General features: G+C 40.8%; 1 protein-coding gene across 1 annotated transcript; it reads right to left on the bottom strand.

The window, feature by feature from the left end:
• Positions 1-1,468: 1,468 nt before the first annotated feature.
• Positions 1,469-24,793, bottom strand: DNAJC18 (DnaJ heat shock protein family (Hsp40) member C18). The gene is made up of 8 exons (XM_090289405.1): positions 24,698-24,793; positions 22,878-23,064; positions 14,919-15,064; positions 11,532-11,717; positions 10,765-10,874; positions 9,447-9,556; positions 7,508-7,680; positions 1,469-2,504 (listed from the first exon to the last, which is right to left on the bottom strand). Exons 1-8 carry the CDS (start codon positions 24,735-24,737, stop codon positions 2,380-2,382), a joined length of 1,077 nt encoding a protein of 358 aa, XP_090145531.1. The 5' UTR covers positions 24,738-24,793; the 3' UTR covers positions 1,469-2,379.
• Positions 24,794-25,455: the final 662 nt, after the last annotated feature.

Here is a 25,455-nt window from a genome sequence, read left to right as displayed (position 1 = left end):
TGCATGCCAAGTTCTGATAGCAAGAATAAGCCTTATCAAAAGAGCTTATTTATGACTAGGAAACCTTCCAGGGGATGTAGGCAAGAAGAAAATGCTAATTTGTACCACCATGCAGACAACCCATCTAAACTATAACCTGGGAAAGTATAGCTTAACAATATTCTGGACTGTACCAGATAGATTAATCTATCCTTCAACCAAATGCAAATAACATTCCTTTGAGGAAAATCAGATGTGACTGTTGTGGTCTATTAGGTAATAAATAAAATAGTACCATCAGTCTTGTAAAAACAGACAATAGGCCTGACATCTATTGGAGTTAGTATTGCCTCTATGTCATATCATCACAGATAACTAACATCTGCCATGAAATCCATAAAATGTGTGACTACAATCTTCATGGGCATCTAGAGCAGGGTCTTTTATAACCTGTTTAATTATGGCCCATTTTCTAGCAAGGATTGGGGTTGAAGAGAATGTGGATTTTTATGTGTGCAGGAAAACTTTCCACAAGCCTGTTTGACTCACAGGCACATTTTACCATATATGTCCACTCAGTCAGTCAGAGGAAATCAAGAAAGCCCCCAAAACCCAGGAGGATAGACATAGTTGGGCATCAAAATCTGGCTATCTCTGGAGCTGCTCCCTCTCCCCTAGCCGAGCAGTTGTCCCCTACCAGCCACTAACGTCCCATTCTTTCCCTCTGGAGGCATCTCCTGACCCTGTGGAATGCCCACATGTGGAACCATACTAGACACATCTGTCTGAAACATGATTGGGTATCTGAAAGGAGGAACTCCACTCTGGAAGTCAGCTTTCATGTTGAGTCTGTCCAACAGGAACTTTTCTTCCATACTGAAGAAAATATGAGTGTTGCCTTCCAGGTTCAGATTCCTGATCATCTAGGCAGCTCGGTCTGGTGGCTTGTGTCTGCAGGCAGGCCCAGAACCACACGGTCCAGACAGCAACTTACTCCTTCCTTGTCTCCGTGGCGGGCGGGGGGTGGGGTGGGGCGTGCTGCCTGCCTTTGAAGGACCTTTTATTTTGCATACTAAGTTGATGTAGAGAGTTTTGGCTCCTAAAGGCTAGGGGAAAGGTGTCCTGAGTGGATGAAGGACTGTCACAGAAAGGATACAGGGTTACAGGGTCGGGATGGAGGGACAGGGGCATCCTTGGGGAAGATTCTGCTTTACCAATCTGGCTAGAATCACCTGAGAAATCGGAATGATCTCACACTTTCTACTTGATAATGAGACTGCCATCTAGCTCTGCCACTATCACCGTTCATCCTCTCTGGGCCAGTATTCTCATTCATAAAAATGGGGATAACATGTCCACTTCACAGAGCTGTGAGGAGGCTCAAGTACAAAAATGCATGTGAGAGCCCCTGCTTCATGCCAGGCACTCAGTAAATGTTGACTACATGAAAAAACATCTGTCACAAACTACAGGCCACTGGGTGAAAGAGACTGCTGGAGCCAACATCAGGCCTCCATAGCTATGGAAAGAAGGTCCTTCCCCTCTGTCTCTAGGCATGAGCAAATAGTCCAGTCAGCTGGCAGCACCTCCTCTTAGGTCTGACCACTGTACCTCTGAGCGGTGCAGGGACCCAGTTCCTGTGATACTGTAAGGGGAAGCGACATAAACGACATTCTCTGGGAACTATGATTGACTAAGAAGCTGAGACTTAAGTGTTGCCTTTTATGTTCACCCCTGGCCCCTATTTCCATTGAATTGTTTCACTCAATTGCTTTTAATTTCTGGAATCCTCTACAAGAGAGAGTTAAGGAAGTAGAAGAAACTCAAATCAGGCATTTTGCTAATAACTTTGAATAGAGATTAGGTAAATAGAAAACTATTGACTATAATAATTTACATTTCTCCACACTCCCCTTAGAAAATGGAAATATGAATAGGAACATGTTCCAAAGGCTGAATCCTGTGGACGATGATGACTCTCATGAAAGGAGAGATAGAATTTTTGGTAAACTTTGTAAGCAACTAATATTAAGCTGCTTTGGCTATGCCTAGGAATGACTGGTTAGTACGGAAGGGAAGAAAGAAGAATACATGAAATCTGCTGTGGGAATGCCCTGAACTACATTCCTAAAGGCAGGGCAGGTGCGGGGTGGGGAGGCTGAATCCAGTGCGTTGTCATTAATTCAACTTAGATGAACTGTTTCTGGCCCCTAGAACCAATCCCCAGGAAGGATTTTGTGATAAGTCTGGCTCCATGATCAAGTGCCTTCAACTCAGCCCACCCAACTTAGCAAATTGTAAAATGTTCACCATTTCCTACTTTTGTATTATCAAATGGAATTAGGAACATAAATAGTAACAAGTAGCAAAACCCAAACCCTGCGTAGAACTATCATCCTCTCAGCCACCTCTGCGTAGTCCAATAAGTTTGGAAAGTTTTTCACAGTTTTCAAGTTTCAGCGACTCTGCTTTCTCTTTCAATCGTTCATCTCTATATAATCCTGCCAAATTTGTCAGCTCTGACTCTGAAAGACAAAAGATGTAACCAATTAATCAAAAACACTTGAACTCCTTTGCGTCATTCCAATATTTCTGAAACCAAAGCTCCTTTTACTTTATTTAATGCTTTCTTTTTCAATTAAAATTAAGAAACACTTATTTATTCAAGAAACACATATCAGGCAGCTATACTACACCAGGTGCTAAGGATTAAAGGACATCTGTGGTCCTAGAGTCCTACAGTATCTGTGCTCTATTATGAAAGCACCAGACTTAGTTCTTATCAATAGAACATTTGGCACCAGACTTAGGAGGCCTGCACATGTGCAGTAAGAGGAGACTGTTTCACGGTCTTCCTACGAATGGTATTCAGATGGCAGTTGGGAGAGAATGGAGTCCAATCGCCTGTTCCTGTCATCTGAAACAAAGACAGCTGCTTCATTCTTTCCCTTGAGTTGCTGGATCAAAACTCATACACTCTAACTGACACAGAGCCTACTTCTGGTGGGTAGGGCTTCTATAGAAGGGCAGGTTGCTGGCAGCTTCCTTCATTCCCTCACCACATGTGGGGTCCCCCACTCAAAGGCCAGAGGCAGCTGGGCTCTTTTAAAAGTGAAATTATCTGGATCCGGTGACCTTTGTCTCCTTGACTAAATGAGTTTCATTTTCTCTTAATGGTGGAGGTCATTCTATTTTTAATCAGAATATAATCTCTGCTGTCTTCCTCAACTCAACAATAGTTGGCGGCTTCTATTTTTTATTCTTTTATAAAGTTTCAGAGACAGTCTTATGAGGAAAGGCCTGAAAAGCGCCTCTAGAGATGTGTTGTATATTAACAGGATGGCATGCTTGGATGGGCTGTGTGGCTTCTGAAAGCCTCCAACAGCAGGAAGATACTCAGTGTTTAAGAGACCATACTTGTGAAAATGCTCTTTTAATTATTTGGAAATATGCTATCCATTCTTGGTCATCTTGCTGACAGATTTTGTTTTTCTTGGTGGAACCAGAGGCACCTGTCTGATTAATCAGTGAACTGCCTGGAAACAGGAATTAATACTTAGACAGGGGGAACAATGGGCATTGGTTTCTGAATAAGCTTCTATCAACACAAAGCACCGTCTGGCATTTCTGCTCACAATAATTCTATTTACACCAAGTAAGGCCCAAAGTGCAGATTAAGTGCAGGACTCCAGGGTGAGGGGTGGGTATGCATGAAAAACCTCCCTCTACAATGAGGGCTCAGAGCCTGGGCTCTAGCCCAGCAGTTGCTTGGCAAGCAGCAAGTCTCCTAGGCTTCAGAACAATGTGCTCTCTTCCCTTGATGTGGGTGCCTGCAGTGCCTGCTAGACAGAGCTTGCCTTGGCATGGTCTCCTTGCAGGTGATGGGCCTTCATGGAGGAACATGTGCTGCACCCAAATGAAAGCCCCTGATCCTATATCCTGCCTAGATTGCAGCAGTAACTCATATTTCTCTGACTCCTTCGGCATGTGGTAAAGCTGTTCAGGAGGCCTCTATAAAATCAGTCTATCCCTTTGGTCCTCTGGAATCACAGTTACACCAGTGTATGGAACAGATTCTGTGGCTTTGCTTTTCCTTTTTTCTTTTTTTAAAATTTCTTTACTTTTAGAGAGAGGGGAAGGGAGGAACCGGGCCCGCAACTCAAGCATGTGCCCTGACCAGGAATCAAAGTGGCGACCTTTCAGTTCAATCTACTAAGCCACACCAACCAGGGCTTTGCTTTTCCTTAAAATGATTTCCTAAGGTTTTTTTTTTTTTTTCCTTCTTCCATCTCATCCTTTTATTTTTTGATTTCCTTAGGTTTTTCTTGCTTACCAAGCTTATCTAAATGCCTCATTGCCTGAAATCTCATTCCAGAAAACATTAAGGCAATTGATTCTTACTATTTTCTACACTGAAGACCATGGTAACAAATTGGTGAAAGATAACCACATATACATGAATGCTTTTCTTGAAAAGTTACATTGCTTTTCATAAAGTTCATTGAAACTGGGTTTCAATGCTCCAGAGCGTGAGACCCCTGCTCCAGAGCGATGACCTTGCACAAGGTCAGTGTTTCAGAAAACCATGTCCCAAACCCTCACCACCAAGTTTAAAGAAAACTTCTCTTCAAACTTCCAGTGAATCCTTTTGCCTTTCAATGAAGCAAAAGGTCAGTTCAGTGAATATGTTACCTTTGGCAAGGCCTGTTAATATTCAATAAGTTCTAAGAGAAAAACATTTTTGTGAGGGGGAGGATCAAGAGAACATCTTTTCTTCTTTGTAAAATGTTTACCTTGCCCTGAATGCCAGTATAATAAATGGACAGAGCTTTGAACCTTCAAGATAAACTGACTCAGAAAAGTGCCAATAGAAGCAAGTTCCAGAACCTCTCCTTAGAACACTCTACACAAAAACCCAGATCAGAATCTTGACCCCAACAGATCACAGTCTCCCTTATGAGACAGTGCTGCATCTAGTCTAGCAAGGCCAACTAAGGCCGGAGCTCCACCAGGAACCAGGCACTTACTATGTGCCAGACACCGTGCTAAGCACCCATACCATCTTCTATAACGCATGCAACTTCTCTAGGAAGAAGTTCATTTATTTCCATTTCAGAGCCTAAGCTTCGAAGCGCTCTGCTCCCCTGCTCCAGAGCATGGAAAGAAGTGCTCCTCCGCCAGACAGGGCAGGGAGCTCAGCTCAGCTCAGCTGGGCCAGGAGGCAGTTCCTGTCTATTTGGCCCAGCCCAGCCCCATGGCATGGCTACTTCCCTTGGCATTAGGTTTATTTCTAGACGCAGCTGTGAAGGAGAAAACAGGGCAATTACTGTTCATAGTAAAGAATTACTCCTAGAAGTTCACTCAAATTAAGCATTCTAAGGGAGAGCAGAGAAAAGAAATGAACAGAAGATTTAAAAAGACAATGGCTAACTTTGCCAAAAACAGTTTCCATTGGGTATTTTGCCAAGAGTGAACTTTGTTCTCAAGTGGGTTTATTTTTACCACCTCCAAGTGCTAAATTTAACCTTGTTGGCTGTACTTGCTGCTGGATCTGGAGGGCAGATGCTGCTCATTCTCAAATGGCATTTGGATTGTGTGGAGGCTATGGACAGCCACCACCATCCTTAAATGCCAGAAATAGATTTTTAAGGCATTTGTGCTGATAACCCTGTTTAGAACTTGTGGGTGCATGCATCATGTTTACTCACTGGACTTTTATTTATACCTTGAGAGTGCAAAAGCCCCAAAACTAGGCTCCATGGGATAAGGACAAAAGTCTAGAAGCCACCTTAGCTGCAATCCTTATTATGAGCTCTTTGGCTGGTTGCAGCTGGGGTATGAGTATGGGTGGGTGGGTGTCTGAAGAATGTGAAATACAGATTTTCATTCAGTTCTTGTAGAAAGCAACAAATTCAAAACCCTCCTTGGACCCAAAACAATGGGGGACTTTCAGGACACACACTGTGGCCTTTACCTGATTTGGATCTACAAATATATATGGCTTTTAGTCTAAGGCCTTTATCTTGATCCAAATTCCTTCCTCATTTTTGAAAACTTGTAGGATACTTCCTGAACCCTCAGACTCTCCAATAAAAAAGCAACTTCCTCCTCTTGCTTAATTCCCCTTTATTCCCCAGAGTCATTGCGTACCATACTCCCAATGTACCTGAGAGTTCAGCAGGGCTTTGCCCTACAGATGTAGATGAAAGAGACAAGGTCCCTAAGGGCTAGGGTTAAGACACTAACCCTGTTCTGTGATTCCTAATCCTCAGCATTTTCATTGTTTTTCAGTCCTGAGAATCCTCTCTTCAAAACACAGTTGTTGAGCACCTGTTCTGAAACAAGGACTGCGCCAGGTGCCAGCAACACAACATTAGTAAGACATGGTTCTTGTCCGCAGAGAGCCCACAGTCCAGCACAGAGACTGATATGTATCTATGGTACACTTAACACTGTGAGAGTAGTTACTATGTTAACAGGATGAGCAAAGTGCTTTAAGAATACACAGAAAGAGAGATTAACTTGGGGGTGGGGCTGGGACGCAAGATGGGTCAGCAAGGGCTTAGCAGCACTGTGACCGAAGAGCTAATTTTATCAGACACTTTGAGATGTTTAATAATACCCAGTACTAAGGATTTTAAAAAATGAGTTAGAGCTTGCTTTTAAGAAATTAACCAAAGCTAGGTTTTATAAGAAACAGTTACTGTGTGTCTATGTGTGTGTAAGTGTGTGTATATGTGGAATTCAAGTGGAATAAAAAGCGAACCTGTTGGCTGAGAGACAGGGCTACCCTCGCTACCAGCACTCTCCATTAATACTCACTGGAACTGTAAGCCAAGTGGCAGACACTGTTACCCAAACTGTCTCCAGAAAGGGAAACAGAGTAGAAGGCCTGCTCACACCCATCCTTACTGAAGGAGCAGACCCAGGGAGGGTCACTTTTGTTCTGTGTGGCCATAGCTAACAGGAGGAGAAGGGAGGGGGCATGTGTCTCAATAATAACAACCTACAAACCTTTGGTCTAGCTCAAAAAGTTGGGCTGGATCAAACAGATTTCCCTCTTGGGAATGTGGTTGAAATTAGGAAATTGGATCAAAGCAGCTAGCAATGAGAACTCACAGAGGAAGCTTGTGATAGAAAAAGGGCCAATGACTGGTAGGGCTGGAAAAGTTGGAAGAGCAACCAGAGCAAGACAAGGTTATGAAGGAGGGAAGCCTGAAGACACAAAGGAAGGCAGAAACAGAGAGGAGAGTGAGGCAGATGGGCAGAGAGAGGTAGAGACTCAGAGACAGAAAGATAGAGAGGCAACTAGTGCTGCCTGTGAAAGTTCCTAAGATTTCCAAGTCCTGGCTACATGTGCCCTGTCAATAAACTTCCCTTTTTTATAGTATCCTGAATGTGCTTCTGTCATGTCTCTGTTCATATGAACATGTGCAACTCAAACAAGGAGAGAGGAGTGATCAGGAAGCTGGGGTTGCCCCAGATTGGAAGCATGGCCCCAGCTAAAGCCTCTTTTAGAGCATCTTACTTTGTTGTTTCTCCTTCCAACAACTCGTCTGGATGTAATCAATGTAATCCTTCTCTATCGTCTTCTCCAGTTCACGCAGAGATTCCCCTCTGTAGACCTTGTCAAAGTTTTTATCCACAAAGTAAGGCACCTGCAGGTTTTGGGTTTCTCTAGAAATGGTATAGCCCAAGGTCCTAAAACAGGGAAAGAGAGGCTCAGGTAAGCTTATTGTATTCGGCAATATCACTCAGCACTGGCCCCACAGATATCATGATCACAACTACCTCTTCATAGGGCAGATATAGATATCATGGACTAATGCACCCAACATTTATAATTTCCCTAGCAAAGTATTATAGTAAGTGTAATGTTTTCATGAGCATCTTCACACTGTGGATTCATCCTCAACTGAGTTCTCTTAAAGGATTCACCTCTCTTATACTGCTTTCTATGCTAAAAGTAGAACGCTAATGCTGAAAAAAAAATTTGGATATCGTGTAGGACCTAGTGTGGTACAACAGGGTAGGCTATTGGTAAATTCTGGTTGAATAAACTGATTGTTACAGTAAACTATTTACAAATAAGCAGTTAGTTTACACCCACCTAGCATCAGTCTTTAGGACAAAATAAAAAGTACTTCACACATAGCTGCTAAGTGAGAACTGCAAAAAACTCACACATAAGATTTCAATGATGCTTCTGGGCTAACTCTCTGTGGGTCTAAGATCTCCAAAGGTATCTGGTGCTTAGAAACATTGACAGGTCTGCGTTCTAAATTCTAACCATAAAAAAAATATAGAAAGGAACTCGAATTCAAGGTAAAACAATGTAACAGCACTGTGCAAAATGCAAGCTGATTTTTTTCAGTTGGACAAATTCTATTTCAAATGAGTTATACTTTACCTTTTCCCACCTCCCTCTGGGAAATTGTTAGCAGTTTCCTGACTGCCCCACTGGCCTAAGAAAGGAGGTAGTAGCATATCGCAAAACATGGGAAGTCAGGAAATAGAGGGTTTCAGGCCACTGTGATCTAATAGCAATAACCTATCTGTGAGTCTCAGATTTCCTCTCTGTAAAATGAAGATAGTGACTTAGAATGACAGTTTTCAGTCTACAGTGATCACCAACAAAGACTCTTCATTTTCTAAGGTTTTTGTCTACTAAGCTATAATAAGAAGTAATGACTCATTTTCTCATTATAAATTTTTAAAAATAATGATTTTTGAACCTCGGTATGGACCAGAATAATCTAGAGTGCTTGTTCAAACTCAGATCACTGGTTCTCATCCTCAGAGTTTCTGGTTCAATAGAGAGTGAGGCCTAAGAGTTTGTATTTCTAACATGATGCTGACGATGGTCTGGGGACCAACTTTGAGAATTGAATTAATTGAAAGAATTAATTGAAGAAATAAAAAAATTCCCACTAGAGCTCATAATCTGCATGCAATACAAATATTACAATGAATTTCTATATTTTCAGCAAAAGCAAAGAAATGTGATAACTATGGTTTGATTATGTAGCCTTATCATGAATAAATGTCCTATTCTTGCAATTTCTTAAATTTAAAATCATTGGACCTCAGTTACTATGTTCCCAGACCCACAGGAGTCCAGCAATCCCATCACAAGCTCAACAGATCCTTTCTAATTGTAACACGGTGTGAAAGGATTGAATCTGAGCCTGGAGTTATTCTATTTATCTTTCAGAAATCAGTTGTTGCTGTTCTGCAACTGATCAGATGATGTCGCTGTAGAACAAAACAATACATGTCCTGAGTACACAGGAAAATGCCTATAGTATTTTTGAGTCTCTGAACTATTATTATCCAGCTGTTCCTTTAAACACAAAACAATGTTTTCTACAACGAAAGGTAAAATAAAATGTTAGTAATGTACAGGAAAAAACTTCAAGTCTTTCACCATTCAGATTGTTATTAAGATTTATAAATATTTGACTTACGATTTGTAGAATAGACTATATGGGGGATTAGTAGCTAGCAGCTGAGTAATGACAGATATAATCACAATCACAAGAACTGGAAGTAACTGAATAAATGCAGAATACGTAGTCTGAAAAAGAAAAAAATATCTGGTATAAGTGTTTTCCATCAATATAAAGCTTATAGAAAATGGAATTGTTTTCCCAAAGAAAATACAAATCACCAACGTACTGCCCAAAGCCCAGGGCCTTTGAGGGAAGGCTATGCTTTGCTGAGAAGTACCACACAACTCTGTTCTTTCTGCTGAGAAAGCTAAAGAAAGCCCACCCACAATCTGACACCCAGTAATTCTCCTGCATTCCCCTTTTCTAAGAACAATGAAGCAGACACCTCTGGGTGAGTCTGCCCAGACTGTGACTCTCATGGGGCCATGTTAGTATTATATAACCTTGTTGCCTTGAACAGACTGGGGGACATCTAACCCTAGCAGTAATAATCACATTTTCTCCCCTCCTAGGACTTGGGAATTGAGATTCATTATCATTCACTGTGACGCAGTCACTTGAAGAAAGGACACATACTCTTAGGCACTGGGGACTGGCCATTTGCAAGAGGAAGTAGAACAAGCCAGGTTGATTAGCAGTGAAAAGAGATGGGAAAACTGGAGACAATCTGGCCTGAACTAGTCATGGAGCACAGTTGTGTGGGTGCCTGACAGCACCCATTCCTAGTTCCCATCTGTCATGAGGCTTAGCTGAGCTCACTACCCTTGAGTTTCATGAGACCCTCTTGATCTCTTACCTTAAACCCTCTTTAGTTATGAATATTTTGAAGGGGATTATTTTCTTTTTCTTTTTTTAAAAGATTATATTTATTTTTAGAGAGAGGGGAAGGGAGGGAGAAAGAGAGGGAAAGAAACATCAATATTTGAGAGAAATATTGATCAATTGCCTTTCATATGTGCTCCAACTGGGGACCAGGCCCACAACCCAGGCATGTGCCCTGACTGGGAATCAGGCCCACGACCTTTTGCTTTGTTGGACAACATCCAGCCAACTGAGCCACACTGGCCAGGGTGAAGGGGGTTCTTATTTTCTGCAGTCAAGAAAACCTTGATCAAGGTACCCCACAGGGGAAATGATTTCCTGGGACAGCCACTAAAGAGTGGGTGGGGAAGGGGGTTACCATTCTGGTCTATTTAGGCCAATTACCCAGGTCATCTTACCATAGCCTCTGCTTTCCTAAAGCACTTTTCAGTAATAAATTTCACTTTGAACTTTTAACACCAGCTCAGTACAAGCGTTTATGAGCAGCAGTTCTCCTGTCCTCCCTACATACCTGAGGTTTATCTTCTTCCTCCTCCTTCCGTGTCTGTATCCTCTCATGTCGGTGCCGCTGGCGGTAATAGTGGGCATCATCTGTCACGTTTGAAAACATATGAATATTTCCTGGAGAAGAAAGAAAAACCCTTAGTATGGAATATGGCAAACACTCCTTCGTTGCCTTTTCCAAGTTTCTTCCTCCCAATTAGGTTCTCAGAGGGCAGAATATTGTCCCATTTCACCCAGTAGACAAATAAGACAATAGGAAAGCCAAGTGAATTAGCTGGAGATTGAATGTGCTTAGCTCCCTGTCTTTATTTAAATAGTCCTGTGTAACCAGTGAGTGATAGAAACCTAAAAGGCAAGTAAAGAAAGAGCATACGTATGTTTGCTTTCTTGCCCAATATCAGAATCTTTAATAGCAACTCATAAAATTCAGTTTATTTCCTGGGCATTTAATAATCCCAATTTCCAACTCTCTGGGGGTGTTTTTCTAACTTTTATCTTTATATAGCTGCTATTTTGTAACAATAATAATAGGCATTTTGCTATTAAATTATAAAGCACTTAAAAATATGTACTCACAGCAGCGTTGTGAGGTAGGTATTATTAACCCCATTTTCAGGTGAGGAAACAGGATAAGAGAGACTAGTGATTTGGTTAGAATCATACAGAGCTGGAGGCTGGAGACTTGCCTCAAATCCCAGTTCACCTGATTCAAAATTCTTGCTGTTTTCACCATACTCTCTCTCTCTTTTCTCATGACAACTTTAGGATACTGACCTGTAGGAAATTGCCCTCCAAAGAAGACGTTGAATAGCTCTTCTGGAGTGATGTCAGCTTCAAAGTCCCTGTAATAATGATAAGGTCTGGCTCGAGGGGTAGCGAAAGTCACCTGTTCATTTCCATATTCATCATAGCGGAGCCTCTTGTCAGGATTGCTAAGCACTGCAAAGGCATTTCCGATTGCTGCAACCAAAACAAAAAGGCATCTGAATACACAGTCTTTGCTGTAGCTGAAGCTGATCACAGTAGCAGCAATGAAGAGCCCAGAGATGATTGGTGCTGGATAGCTTCTCAGGGGCCTGGGGAGGTGCTTGGGCTTAGAAAATACACCAAGTGCTTGCCCTTGAAATTTTCCATGATCTAGTTGGGAAAGCCAGAAACAACACTGGACTTAAGATGAACTAAGAACTACTGCTTTCATTCTTCAAAAAAATGTGTTCTTATTTTACTTGAGAGCAATACTTTATGGTTGGGAATAGTTCATACATAAGTAGTGGTGTTCTAATTTGAAGTCTAGAAACAATTTCCTGAATAAAATAATCAGTAAAATTATTGTTTGGCTAAAAGCAAAGTCCTCACTCATCACAATCTTATTCAGCTTCCTGTAGAAAATAGTCTTTAGAAATCAAGAAATGTATCTTGAATGTCTCAATGAGAAATCAAAAACTGAATAGATTACAAATGCTATCATCACCTCTCCTCCCTATTTGTCCCATTTATTTCAAACATATAATCCATACCTCCAATTAAGTACTCCCCCCCCAACCTTTTAAAGGCATTCCCATCCCCTATCTCTGATTCAATCATCACTGTCAGAAACACAGTCAGAAAGAGCAGTTCTTTATGATTCTTCTACCTAGGGAATTGTTGAATATTTACAGCAAGAAAACAACTAAGCAGAAAAACAAAGAAACCTAAATGGAGTTGCTTAAACATTTACATCCCTTGAAATCTGGCAGCTATATCACAGAAATGGCATTAGTCTGTGAGATATCTTACATGAAGAACATGGGTTACCTATTTGTTTCTTTGTAGAAACTGTGGGGAGAACTAGGTTCACAATGGCACATCATCTGAGGTAAATGGTAACTTTTAAAAATTTATCAGATCTATAATTTTTTATTTTGAAAAATTCAGCTCTATAGACAAGTTGAAAAAAAAAATAGTACAATAAACACATGTGTATACCCTTTACCTTTAAGCCCTGGCTGGTTTGGCTCAGTGGATTGAGCGTCGGCCTGCGAGCTAAGTGTCGCTGGTTCGATCTTCCAGTCAGGGCACATCAGAGAAGGAAAACTCTGACTCCAAAAAACCTCTGCTGCCTTGCGGCATACCTCTTCAGGGGAAAGGCTAAGGGAGTAAACCCCAACAGAAAATCCGGAGCCGGAGTCCCTAAGGCGGTTTGACGTTGTAGTCAACACCAGCAACTCCTGCGGCGCACCTGAAGCCAAGCTGTATTGACTCCGTCTTTCCCTTGGACCCTTCAGCTGCGAAGAGAGGGGGGGTCTGCTGCATGGGCAACAGCAGACCCTCCATATCACCCTGCCCAGGCTCTGTAGCTTCAGCTTCACTGGAGAGGACACTCCAGCGTCATCGCAAGATGTCGATTCAACACGGGAGGAGACAGATACCGTGTCACTCCCGAGTCGGACTGCACAGCCATTCTCGGCGGTGCAGATAGACTCTTAAGAAGCTACACCATCGTCTCTCGAGACAGACGGCTGCCGATGATACCCTTTACCTTGATTCATAAATTGTTAGCATTTTGCCACATTGCTTCCCTCAATTCTGTATACATACATAAATGCATATAATACATTTTCATTTCTTTTACTGAGCCATTTGAAAGTAGGCTGCAAATATTACAACACTTTGCCCCTAATATTTCAACATTTATCTAAAAAGAAAGGCATTCTTCACCCTGGTTGGTGTGGCTCAGTGGACTGAGTACTGATCTGTGAACCAAAAGGACACACTGGTTAGATTCCTAGTCAGGGCCCATACCTGGGTTGTGGGCCAGGTCCCTGTTTGAGAGTGTGCAAGAGACACCCCATCAATGTTTCTCTAGCACAATGATATTTCCCTCTCTGTCTCCCTCCCTTCCACTCTCTCGCTAAAAAAAAAAAAAAAAAAAAAAAAAAAAGACATTCTCCTACCTGATCACAATACCATTATGACAACTAAGAAAATGAACATTAATTATCACCCAGGCAAGGTTTACATTTTGCATTTGGTTTCATATCTCTTTAGTTTCTCCACTTTTTTGCTTTTTATTATATTAAATTTTTTGAAGAATAGTTCAGTGTTCTATGTAGAATGTCCCATATTTTGATTGTTTCCTCAATATTCAGGTCAAACATTCTGGCAAGAATACCACATAGGTACTATACCACATAATGTTAGGTTGTTCCAATATCGAGGATAAGTTGGATCATGTGGTTGAATTGGTGACAGCTAGGCATCTCCGTTATAAACAAACCTCCCCCTTTGTAATCACTAAGTATTCTGGGGGATGATACTTTGACATCATGTGAATATCCTATTCAATAATCAACCATCACACAGTGGTTTTAGCATTGATAATTCTTGCCTGAATCAATGAGGGTGAAGCTCTTAAGTAAGATTTTTATTTATGTGTTGGGTCCAATATATTTTTAAAAATTTAATCCTCAACCAAGGTTATGTTTACTGAATTTAGAGAGAAAGGAAGGGAGAGAGAGGGAGAGAACCGATGTGAGAGGAGCATCGATTGGTTGCCTCCCCTACCCACCCCAAACAGGGATTGAACTCACATCTTAGGTGTGTGCCCCAACCAGTAATCAAACTTACAATCTTTTGGTGTACTGAATGCATGCTGCAAACAACCAAGGTACCTGGCCAGGGCTCAAAATAATTTTTAAGAATATATTTCTGAAAGTACCATGGAAATCAATGGAAAAAAGATTACACAGATTTTTCATATAAACATGTTAGGGACTAACAGAGGTTTAGTCAACAAAGTGTTCCACGGTCAGAGAAGTTTAGAAAAGCTGTTTAGGCCCTACTTGCATGTGGCCAACAGCCTACAAGTTCCACAAGAGGGATAATGTCTGTTTTATTCACCATGGCACCTGCCATATAGATCTTCAATAAATATTTACTGAATCCATGGATAAATGGTCCCAAAAGATATTACAGAGAAACCAAAAATTTTTTCAAAAGAAAATAGGTGCAGTGAATGAAGACAGGAGGGAGCTATGCTGATAATCAATATTTGGGAGGTGTGGCAAGGAGAAAAATCCCTGCTTGTGGCTTTATAAAACAATTACAAGAGAGGCTGAATACGACGTGTTATGACTGAACATCAAAAGAAGGGCAGAATTAAGCATTAGTTCAGGATCAGACCTTTGAAAGCATCTGTTGCTCCAGGAGCACGGTTCTTGTCGGGGTGAAATTTCAGGGCGAGTTTTCGGTAAGCTTTCTTAAGCTCTTCATCACTGGCCTCTCGAGAAACTCCCAGGGTTTCATAGTAATTTCTGCATTTCTTGATCCTAAAAACACACATCAGAAACATATATGTCTATAAAGGCCCCTTTAATACAATTAACTGCAAAATAGTACATTGATCCTCCTTCCAATCTGTGAACCCCAAAACAAACCTAAAAGAAAACTGCTGCCCTGGCTGGTGTGGCTTAATGGATAGAGCACTGGTCTGAGAACCAAAGGGTCGCCAGTTCTACTCCCAGTCAGGGCACATGCCTGGGTTGCAGGCCAGTTCCCCAGTTGGGGGCGCTCGAGAGGCAACCACACATTGATATTTCTCTCCCTCTCTTTCTCTCTCCTTTTCCCTCTCTCTAAAAATAAATAAATAAAATTTTTTTTAAAAAAAGAAAATTGCTGAACACATTAATGAAACATTTAAAGTCATTAACAATGTCCTCCCACTGAGAGCATATGTCTTTCAAAGTAGTTTTACATCTGATATTTTACTCTTTCTACGTCCCTGCCAGTGTGTAGAACAAGTATACTAATCCTTACTATCAAGGTTCAGGCTAAGGTCTTGAGAGCTGAATCACAGGACAGCAAAGCTAAAAGAAACACCTAATTACCCTATTTGTTTATATTTTCTCTTTTTCTCCCCTTATTCTTATGGCTATCTTTTTAAGCTTTGTTTTTAAAAGTTAATATGAGTATATACACATGATGGAAGAAAAATATCCAACAGTACTAAACTATACAGTGAAAAAGTCCCCTGCTTCCCCATTCCCTGTCCCACTGTCTCCCACTCTAAGGACAACCACTCTTAGAAGTTTTCTCTGAATCCTATGCACAAAGTGAGCATATGTATAGGGACATCTCTATTTTTTTCTTACCTAAATGGCAGGTTTTAGGTAGTTATAATCACCTTTATACTTCTTGCTTTTTTTAAAAGTATATTTTATTGATTATGCTGTTACAGTAGTCCCAATTTCTTTTCCCTTTGCTCCCCTCCTCCCAGTACCCCTCTTCCCTCCAGCAATGCCACCCCTCTTAGCTCATGTCCATGGGTCGTGCATATAAGTTCTTTGGCCTCACCCTTTCCTATATTATTCTTAACTTTCCCCTGTCTGTTTTGTCCCTACTAATTATGCTTCTTAATCCCTGCACTATTTCTCCCCCTTTCCCCTCCCAGCTGATAACCCTCCAAATGATCCCCATACCTATTATTCAGTTCCTATTCTGGTTGTTTGCTTAGTTTGTTTTTGTTTTTATTTTTTAGATTCTGTTGATAGTTGTGAGTTCGTTGTCATTTTAATGTTCATAGTTTTGATCTTCTTTTTCTTAAATAAGTCCTTTTAACGTTTCATAATAATGGCTTGGTGATGATGAGCTCCTTTAGTTTTACCTTGTCTGGAAAGCACTTTATCTGCCCTTCCATTCCAAATGATAGCTTTGCTGGATAGAGTAATCTTGGTTGTAGTAGGTCCTTGCTTTTTATCATTGAATATTTCTTGCCAGCCCCTTCTTGCCTGCAAAGTTTCTTTTGAGAAATCAGCCGATAGTCTTATAGGAAGCCCTTTGTAGGTAACTCTCTGCTTTTCTCTTGCTGCTATAAAATTCTCTTGTTCTCTTTAACCTTTGGTATTTTAATTATGATGTGGCTTGGTGTGGTCCTCTTTGGGTCTAGCTTGTTTGGGACTCTCTGTGCTTCCTGACCTTGTATGTCTATTTCCTTCGCTAAATTTGGGAAGTTTTCCTTCATTACTTTTTCACATAAATTTTCAATTTCTTGCTCTTCCTCTTCTCCTTCTGGCATCCCTATGATTTGGATGTCGACACGTTTAAAGTTGTCCCAGAAATTCCTAATCCTTTCCTTTTTTTTCTTCTTTTTTTTCTAGGTTTTCACACCTAGGTTTATTGAGGGAAGGGAGGGAAAGGGGTTGGAGGTAAGAGGGAAACTCCCAGTCCACCTCAAGGGCCTGTAGAAGCAAGGGAAGGGGGTGGGGATGAGAAGGGGGAAGGGGGAAGGGAGGGGGAGAGGAGACTTCCAGTACACCTCAAGGGCCCATAGGAGTCCCCTCTCTCCTTGTTTTTTTTCAATTCTTGCTTCTTCATTCTGTACTTGTTGACTGTTTATTTCTTCCTTAAGTTCCAAATCACTGATTTGAACTCAGGTTTCCTTCCCTTCACCATTGATTTTATGTGGCTTTTCCTGTTTCACTTAGCTTAGCCTTCACTTCTTCCCTTATGGGTTTGCCATACTTAATCGTATCTGTCAAGTCTGTGAGCATCTTTATCACCAATGTTTTGAACTCTGAGTCTGTTAGGTTGGCTATCTCCTCATTGCTTAGTTCTCCCACAAGAGCCTTGATCTGTTCCCTCTTTTGGGCCATACTTCTCTGTCTCCTCAACTTGTCAGGCTCCTGGGTTTGCCTCTGTGTCTTAGGTAGAGCTGTCGCACCTGTTATCTTGTAGGGTCACAGCCTTAGGTATTTGTCAGTATGTGGTGACCCATTTCACCATGTTGTGGCACTGTATGTGGAGGAGGGGTCTGAGAGGGAACAATGCCGCTTGCTCAGCACTCGCCCCATTTCCCACTTTTCCCACTTCCTATATGGGAATGGCGCCTCTCTAGCTGTTGCCCTGGCCGTGGTTAGCAGAGTAGGTGGGTCTGCAGATGTTCTAGGACTGAGGGGGCCCTCTAAACAATCGGACTCTGCTGAGAGACTAGCAGTTTCTTTCTCTGCCCTAACCCCCACTGGTTTTCACAGTCAGAAGCAAAGTGGCTTTATTTTCCGTGGCGCTGGAACCGTGAGCTGCATGGTCTGGTCTGGTGCTGGGAGCGCTCCCCAAATGTCCCTTTCTACTTTTTTTTTTTAAATGTGTTACTATGCTTTCCGCCGGCCTGCCACTGCTGTTGCTGCCACTGCCATAGCTGCTGCTATACCACTTCCTCTGTGTCCATCCTGCCTGTCTAGATGAGTATTTCTTCTTTATATCTTTGTTGGACTTCCATGCAGCTCGATATTCCGGAACTTCTGGTTGTCTCCAGTTTTGAGGTAGCTGTGTTCCTTCTTTGTTGTGTAGGGAGATGCAGCATGTCTACCTATGCCTCCATCATGGCTGGAAGTCCTCTTGCTTTTTTAAAAACTAACAATTTATCTTAGAGATTAATCCATAACAACTAGAGATGAGAAGTATAGGATAATTGTTTAGAGTGACAGTTCTGAACTTTCTGATCTCAGAAATTTTTTATACTCTTAGGAGCTTTTGTTCATGTGAATTACATCTATCAATATTTACCATACTAAAAACGAAAACAAAAAGTTTAAAAACACAGAGTGATAATATAGTTACATATCAGGTAGCCTCTCAAAATGCCACTGTACAATTCTGAAAGAATAAGAATGAAAAAGGCAAATAATGTGCTTGTATTATTATGAAAACAGTTTTAATCTTGCAGATCTCACAAAGGGTCTTGGGGTTCCCAAACCACACTTTGAGAACTGCTGGACTAGAGCATGAACTGTAGAGTCAAAATGCCTTAACTGGGATCTGATCTTGCTGTGTAGTTAACGTGTGCACCTTAGTTGTCTTCTGAAGTGAGCTAATAATGATAACTATTTTCACAGAGTTGTTATGATTAAATGAAGTACTCATCAAAGTGCTTGATACTCCTGTCTCTCCCTCTCTCTCTTTTATAAATTTATTTGTTTAATAATAGCTTTATTAAGCTATAATTCACATCTCACAAAGTTCACTCTTAAAATGTACAATTCAGTAATTTTTAAAGTATATTTAGAGTCATGCACCCCTCACCACTATCTGATTCCAGAACATTTTCATCACCCCATAAAGAAACCCCATAGTCATTAGCTGTCATTCCTCATTCTCCCACTCCCCAACCCCTGGCAATCACTAATCTACTTCCTATCTCTATAAATTTGCCTATTCTGGACATTTCATATGAAAGAAATTGTACAATATGTGGCCTTTTGTGGCTGGCTTCTTTTATTAGCATAATGTTTAAGATTCATTCATATTGTAGCATATATCTATACTTTATTCCTTTTTATTACTGAAAATTATTCATTGTATAGATATTCCCCACTTTGTTTATCCATTCATCAGTTAATGGACATCCAGGCTGTTTCCATTTTGGGGCTATTATGAATAATGCTGTATGAACATTCATGTATAAGTTTTTGTGTGGAGAAATGTTTTTATTTCTCTTGGTATATACCTAGGAGTGGGTTGCTAGGTCATATGCTATGGTTACCCTTCTGAGAAAGTGCCATGATATTTTTCAAACTGGCTACACCATTTTATATTCCTGCAAGTAACACACAAGGTTCCAATTTCTCCACATTATCATTAATACTTGTTATTCTCCATCTTTTTTATAATAGCCATCCTACTGGATATGAGGTAGTATGGTATTTCATTGTGACTTTGATTTGCATTTCCCTAATGACTAATGATACTGAGCAACTTTTCATGTGCTTATTGGCCATTTGTCTGTCTTTGGAGAAATGCCTATTCAGATCATTTGCCCATTTTTCAAGTGGATTGTCTTTTTATTATTGAGTTGTAAGAATATATGTCCTAGATACAAGTCCCTTACCAGATATATAATTTGAAAATATTCTCTCCTATTACTGTGGGTTGATTTTTTCACTTTCTTGGTGGTATCTTCTGAAGTACAGAAGTTTAAAATTTTTATAACATCCAATTTATCTATTTTTTCTTCCGTTGCTTGGGTTTTGGGTGTCATATCAAGAAACCATTATCCAATTCAACGTCACAAAGACTTACACTTATGTTTTCTTCTAACAGTTTTATAGTTTTAGCTCTTACATATAGGTTTTACATTAGGTCTTTGAGTTAATTTTTGTATTTGTGTGAGGAAGGGGTCCAAGTTCATTATTTTGTATGTAGCTATCCAGTTGTTCCAACATTTGTTAAAGACAATTCTTTACCCCATTAAATTGTCTTGGCACTCTTGTCAAAAATCAATTGCCCATAAAGGTTTATTTCTAGACTCTCAAAATTCTATTCCATTGATCTACATGTCTAGTCTATCCTAGTTCACACTGCCTTCATTAATTACTGTAGCTTTATAGTAAGCTTTGAAATTGGAAAATATGAGTCTTCCAACTTTGTTCTTCTTTTCTAAGACTGTTTTGGCTATTCTGGGTCCCTTGCATTTCCATATGAATTTTAGGAACATCTTGTCAATTTCTGCAAAAAGGGCAGCTGGGAATTTGATAGGGATGTGTTGAATCTGTTGATCAATTTGAGGAGTATTACATATTACCAATAATAAGCCTTCCAATCCAAAAATACAGGCTATCTTTCTATTTATTTAGATCTTTAATTTATTTTAATTAAGTTTTATAGTTTTCAATGTACAATTTTACTCTTGTCAAATTTATTGTTAAGCATTTTATTATTTTTTGATGGTGTTATAATTGAAACTTTTTTAAAAAATTGTTTTCTTTTCATTTTTGGATTAGTCATTGCTACTATATACAAAGGCAATGATTTTTGTATATTGATCTTACATTTTGCAACTTTGATGAACTCATTTATTCTAGTAGCTTGTGTGTGTGTGTGTGTGTGTGTGTGTGTGTGCACTCCTCAGGATTTTCTATACTAGATCATATCACCTGTGAATAGTTTTACTTCTCCTTTCTAATCTGGATGAATTCTATTTCTTTTTGTTGTCTAATTTCCCTGGCTTGGACCTCTAATACAGTGTTCAATAGAAGTGGCTAGAGTAAACATGGTTGTCTTGTCCCTGTCCTGTTTCTTATTTTGGAAAGCATCCCATTGTTCACCATTAAGTATGATGTTAGCTGTGGATTATTTGTAGATAGCCTTTATCAGGTTGAGGAAGTGCCCTTCTATTCCTACTGTGTTGAGTGTTGCTATTATGAAAGTGTTAGTTTTTTTTTTTTTTTTTTTTTTTTTTAAGAGAGGGGAAGGGAGGGAGAAAGAGAGGGAGAGAAACATGGATCTGTGAGAGAAACATCAATCTGTTGCCTCTTGCACACCTCCAACTGAGGAGCTGACCCACAACCCAGGCATATGCCCTTACTGGAAGGCCAGTGCTCAATCCACTGAGCCACACCAGCCAGGGCAGAGTGTTAGATTTTTGTTGAATGCTTTTTCCGCACCTATTGAAATGATCATGTAATTTTTGTCTGTTATTCTATTGATATGGTGTATTACATTGATTTTCATAGGTTAAACAACCTTGCATTCTGGGGAGAAATCCCACCTGGTCAATATATATAATCCTTTTTATATGTTTTTATGTGTTGCCAGAATCTATATCCATAGGGACATTGGTTGATCATTTAGTTTTCTTGTGATGTCTTTGTCTAGTTTTGGTTACAGGATAATACTGGCCTCATAGAATGGGTTGGAAAGTGTTCCCTTTTCATGTACTTTTTATCTCTAGTTTATGAAGGGATTAGTTAATTCTTCTTCAGCCATTTAGTAGAATTCACTAGTGAAGCTATCCTGGCCTGGCATGTTCTTTGTGGTAAGTTTTGTGATTATTAATTCAATCTCCCTGTTGTAGGTCTATATGATTTTCTATTTCTTCTGAATCAGTTTTATTAGTTGTTTATCTGTCTAGAAGTTTGTCTGTTTCTCTAGGTTATCTAATTTGTTTGCATATATTTATTCATCGTATTCTCTTATAATCATTATTTTTGTAAGATTAGTGATAATACACCCACTTTCATTTTTTATTTTAGTTATTTGAATATTCTTTCTTTTCTTCTTGGTTAGTCTAGATCAATGATTTTTGACTCGTGTACAACAAGAATTTTTAAAACAAGCAATATCTGACTACTTAAGTCAGGGGCACTGACCTCTTTTCCCCTAGATTGTCAAATAAAAAAAATGACAACACACAACACAACAATAACTGTCCAGTGTAAATGAATCAAAATTATACCTATTTTTTACTGTGCCACAGAATTTTAGTAATTAGTTTATGTGTGCTATGGGATGAAAAAGGTTGAAAATCACTCGTCTAGATAAAGGTTTGTCAATTTTGTTGATATTTAAAAAAAAACCAACTGTTGGTTTTGTTGCCTTTATTGCTTTTCTATTCTCTATTTCATTTATTTCCACTCTATATTATTTCCTTCATTCTGTATGCTTGGATTTAGTTTGCTCTTCTTTTCTTAGTTTGTTAAGGTAGAAGATTAAGTTATTGAGTGTATATACAAGTATATATATATATTTATAGCTATAAATTTCTTTCTAAGTATTACTTAGAAGCATCCTATATGTTTCAGTATGCTGTATTTTCACTTTCATTCATCTCAAAGTATTTTCTAATTTTCCTTGTGATTTCTTCTGTGACCTATTTGTTATTTAGGAATATGTTGTTTAATTTTCACATTTGTAAATTTCATAACTTTCCTTCTGTTGTTGATTTGAGAGAACATACACTGTATGATTTTAATCCTTTTAAATGTATTGAGGCCTGTTTTATGACCTAACATAGGGTCTATCCTGGACAATGTTCCATGTGTATTCTGCTGTTTTGTGGTACAATGTTGTACAGATGTCTGTTATATCTAGTTGATTTTCCCTCCTTCTTTTACAGTAGAAGCAGGGCAGATATCTCAGATTTATACCCTACCACTCCACTTCCACATAGTCCTTCCTGCCCCTGGGGCCAAGAAGCTATTGTGCTTTAATATGAGGACGACGACAACTACTACTACTACTACTACACTACTACTACACTACTACTACTACTACTACTACTACTACTACTAGCAGTCAGTACTATAGAGCACATTGTCTGTGCCAGGAACTCTGCATAAAATCACTCAATTAATCCCATCACAGGCTCACCTTTGTACCCCAAGCAGCTGCTCCTCAGTGTAAGTGGCACTCCCCTCACCCTGCCAGGTCTGATTCCATTCATTCTCAGACTTCTTTTCCTTTTGTGCCTTCATGCAGTTACAGCAGCCACAGGAGTCATGACTTTCAGGGGATCTGTCTTCTGGGTATTTGTTTCTTCTAACTGCATCAATGTAAGCTGCAAAGCAACAGTCACTTTCACTCCATTAGGCCTCAGTCTGACCTGCACATCAACTTTGCTACCTGCCTTAGCCATCTGGGAGGCTGCTTGTAGGTATGAGAGCTGAGGGCCAGGCTACTGACATCATGCTGACTTTTAAGCATCCATACAAAAAGGAACAAACATCTTCCTTGAGAAAGCAATACAGAAAATATGGAGGCACCCATGAAAAACTTATGATTCCAGAAACAAGCATAATAATGTCCACCATCCCTGCAGTGGTCAGTCATCAAATAATTTTGACTCAGAGACAGAAAATGTGCTCAAGAGGTGTCTGCCCAATACCTTTCTTTTAGTGAAATGCAGAGGGAAGGCCTAGTTCTCTGTGGTCCAGGGTAAGAAGTGACATTGCCCATAAAATATTTTTTGTTGTAATACCTCCAACTGCTAAGATTTAAAGTAGAGATGAGTTTAATTCTTTTAAACTAACAGTTATAGAAATAATATGTATAAGACACTGGTTAGCTAGATCAAGGAGATATACAGAGAAGGTTTACTCCTGACCATAAAAACATTATAGTTTTAAGGGAGAGAATTCAATTAGTCTTAACACCTGCAGAATGTAAAGAGGGCCATAGCAATCCAGTCAAAGAAGGCAGAGTACTCATGTCCCATCTGGAGGATATGGAAAAGTTTTTAAAAACATTCTTCTCCTGTTGACTACACATTGCTCTTTGTCCAAATTTCTTATCATGGGCCCAGGCTGCCTCTCTTGCCTCATCTCTCACCACATGTTCCTTTGCAGTCTATGCTCTAGCCACACCAAACTCCTTTACGATCAGCAGTGCTTTCTCTTTTCTCTGTTCCTTCTGCCTGCCACATTCTTCCTGCAAATCAGTCTAACTCCAACGCATGCTTTATGGCATCATATGTAACACTATCTCCATACAGCTTCCTCTGACACGCAGGCTGTGTTGCATGCCTTGTCTGTGTGCTTCCCAAAACTAGAACTTACTGTGTATAGCCCAGGAGTTGACTCTGTTTTGTAATTGGCTGTTTACCTGTCAAACTCCCTCAGTGAACTAAGAGTTCTTTGATCTCAAGGGCCCACGTCTGTCAAATCCCTGCTGCAGGATCAGCATAATGCAGGGTACATAATAGGTATTGGATCAATACTCTTTGCCTGAGTGTAGGATGGAAAAAGCCGGCCTGTCAGTCCTGATGCCGGCTGCAGGGACTAGACTAAATCGAGACCAAGGATCAGGTGGCCCAGTTTAGTAGCGAGCGTAAGGGGAGGGAAAGCAAGCTGCGGGAGCATTGCCTCGCGGACCCTTCGGGCACCGTGGCGCAGGAGGGATCTGACAGTCGCAGGGGCCCTGGGCTGGGGCGGGGCTGGGGGCCGGAGGCCACCTGGCGTCGTGGATGACACTAGGCTCGCGGCCTCTTCCTCTGTTTGAGCCAGCGCTCTTGGTTTCTGGATCCCGGCCCCTGCCCTGGTCGGTCCACCAGCTCATCCGGAACCCTACTCAGGCTCAACATCTTCTCATAGGCCTCCATCCTTCACCGATAGCCCTCGGGCACCTTCAAGGGACCCTATCCCTGATTGCTCTTGAACCCCGCCCTGTCCCGTCCTATGGCTGGGACCTGGTACCTTCCGTCCAGCGCTCCCCGCTGCCCAGAGTAGCTGCCATTTCTGGTTTCCAGTCAGCAGGTCAACCGAACCTCCCCTGCGCCTGAGGCTGAAAAAGATGAGGGGGAGGTGTGGGGGGGGGAGTAGGGAACTAGTGCGGGGCATGCTGGTCATTGTAGTCCAACCCACTGAAGCTGCGGGATATTGGACTACAACTTCCGGCAGGCTCTGCCAGAGGGACAGTTGGAAATGCAGTGGAGTAAGGGGTTCTCCGCTTCGAAGCGAGGCCTGTGGAGGTGCGTTGTTGCTAGTTGATTGCTGAGCGGCTAGGGGCTCACAGCAGGAACCTGTGACTACTTGGCAGCGCTTTTCCTCTTCTGTAGAATGGGGATATTGGCTTCGTTCCCGCCTAACACTGGGGACGTTCAAGGAGGCGCGATGGAATCCTGCCAGAAAAAGGCTTTTCAAACCATGGGCTAGAGTGTGATAGTAAGACTATTTTTCTCCTCAGGGATGTCCTTTCAAAATATACAGGAAAGAATGCCCTCTGGCCAGGTAGCTCATTTGGTTAGAGCGTGGTCCCATATGCCAAGGTTTTGAGTTCCATCCCCCATCAGGGCACATACAAGAATCAACCAATGAATGCATAAATGAGTGGAACAGTAAGTTGATGCCTTTCTCTCTGTCTCTCTCTTTCTCTAAGATCAATAAAAATATAAAAAACCAAATATACAGTAACGCCTATTGGAGATTCAGGGACAGGTTATGGGGATGCTGAA

This window comes from Furipterus horrens, unplaced genomic scaffold, assembly GCF_987537825.1.
Source record: "Furipterus horrens unplaced genomic scaffold, mFurHor1.1.pri manual_scaffold_10, whole genome shotgun sequence".
Lineage (NCBI taxonomy): Eukaryota > Metazoa > Chordata > Mammalia > Chiroptera > Furipteridae > Furipterus > Furipterus horrens.
This window is presented reverse-complemented; position numbering and strand designations above follow the sequence as displayed.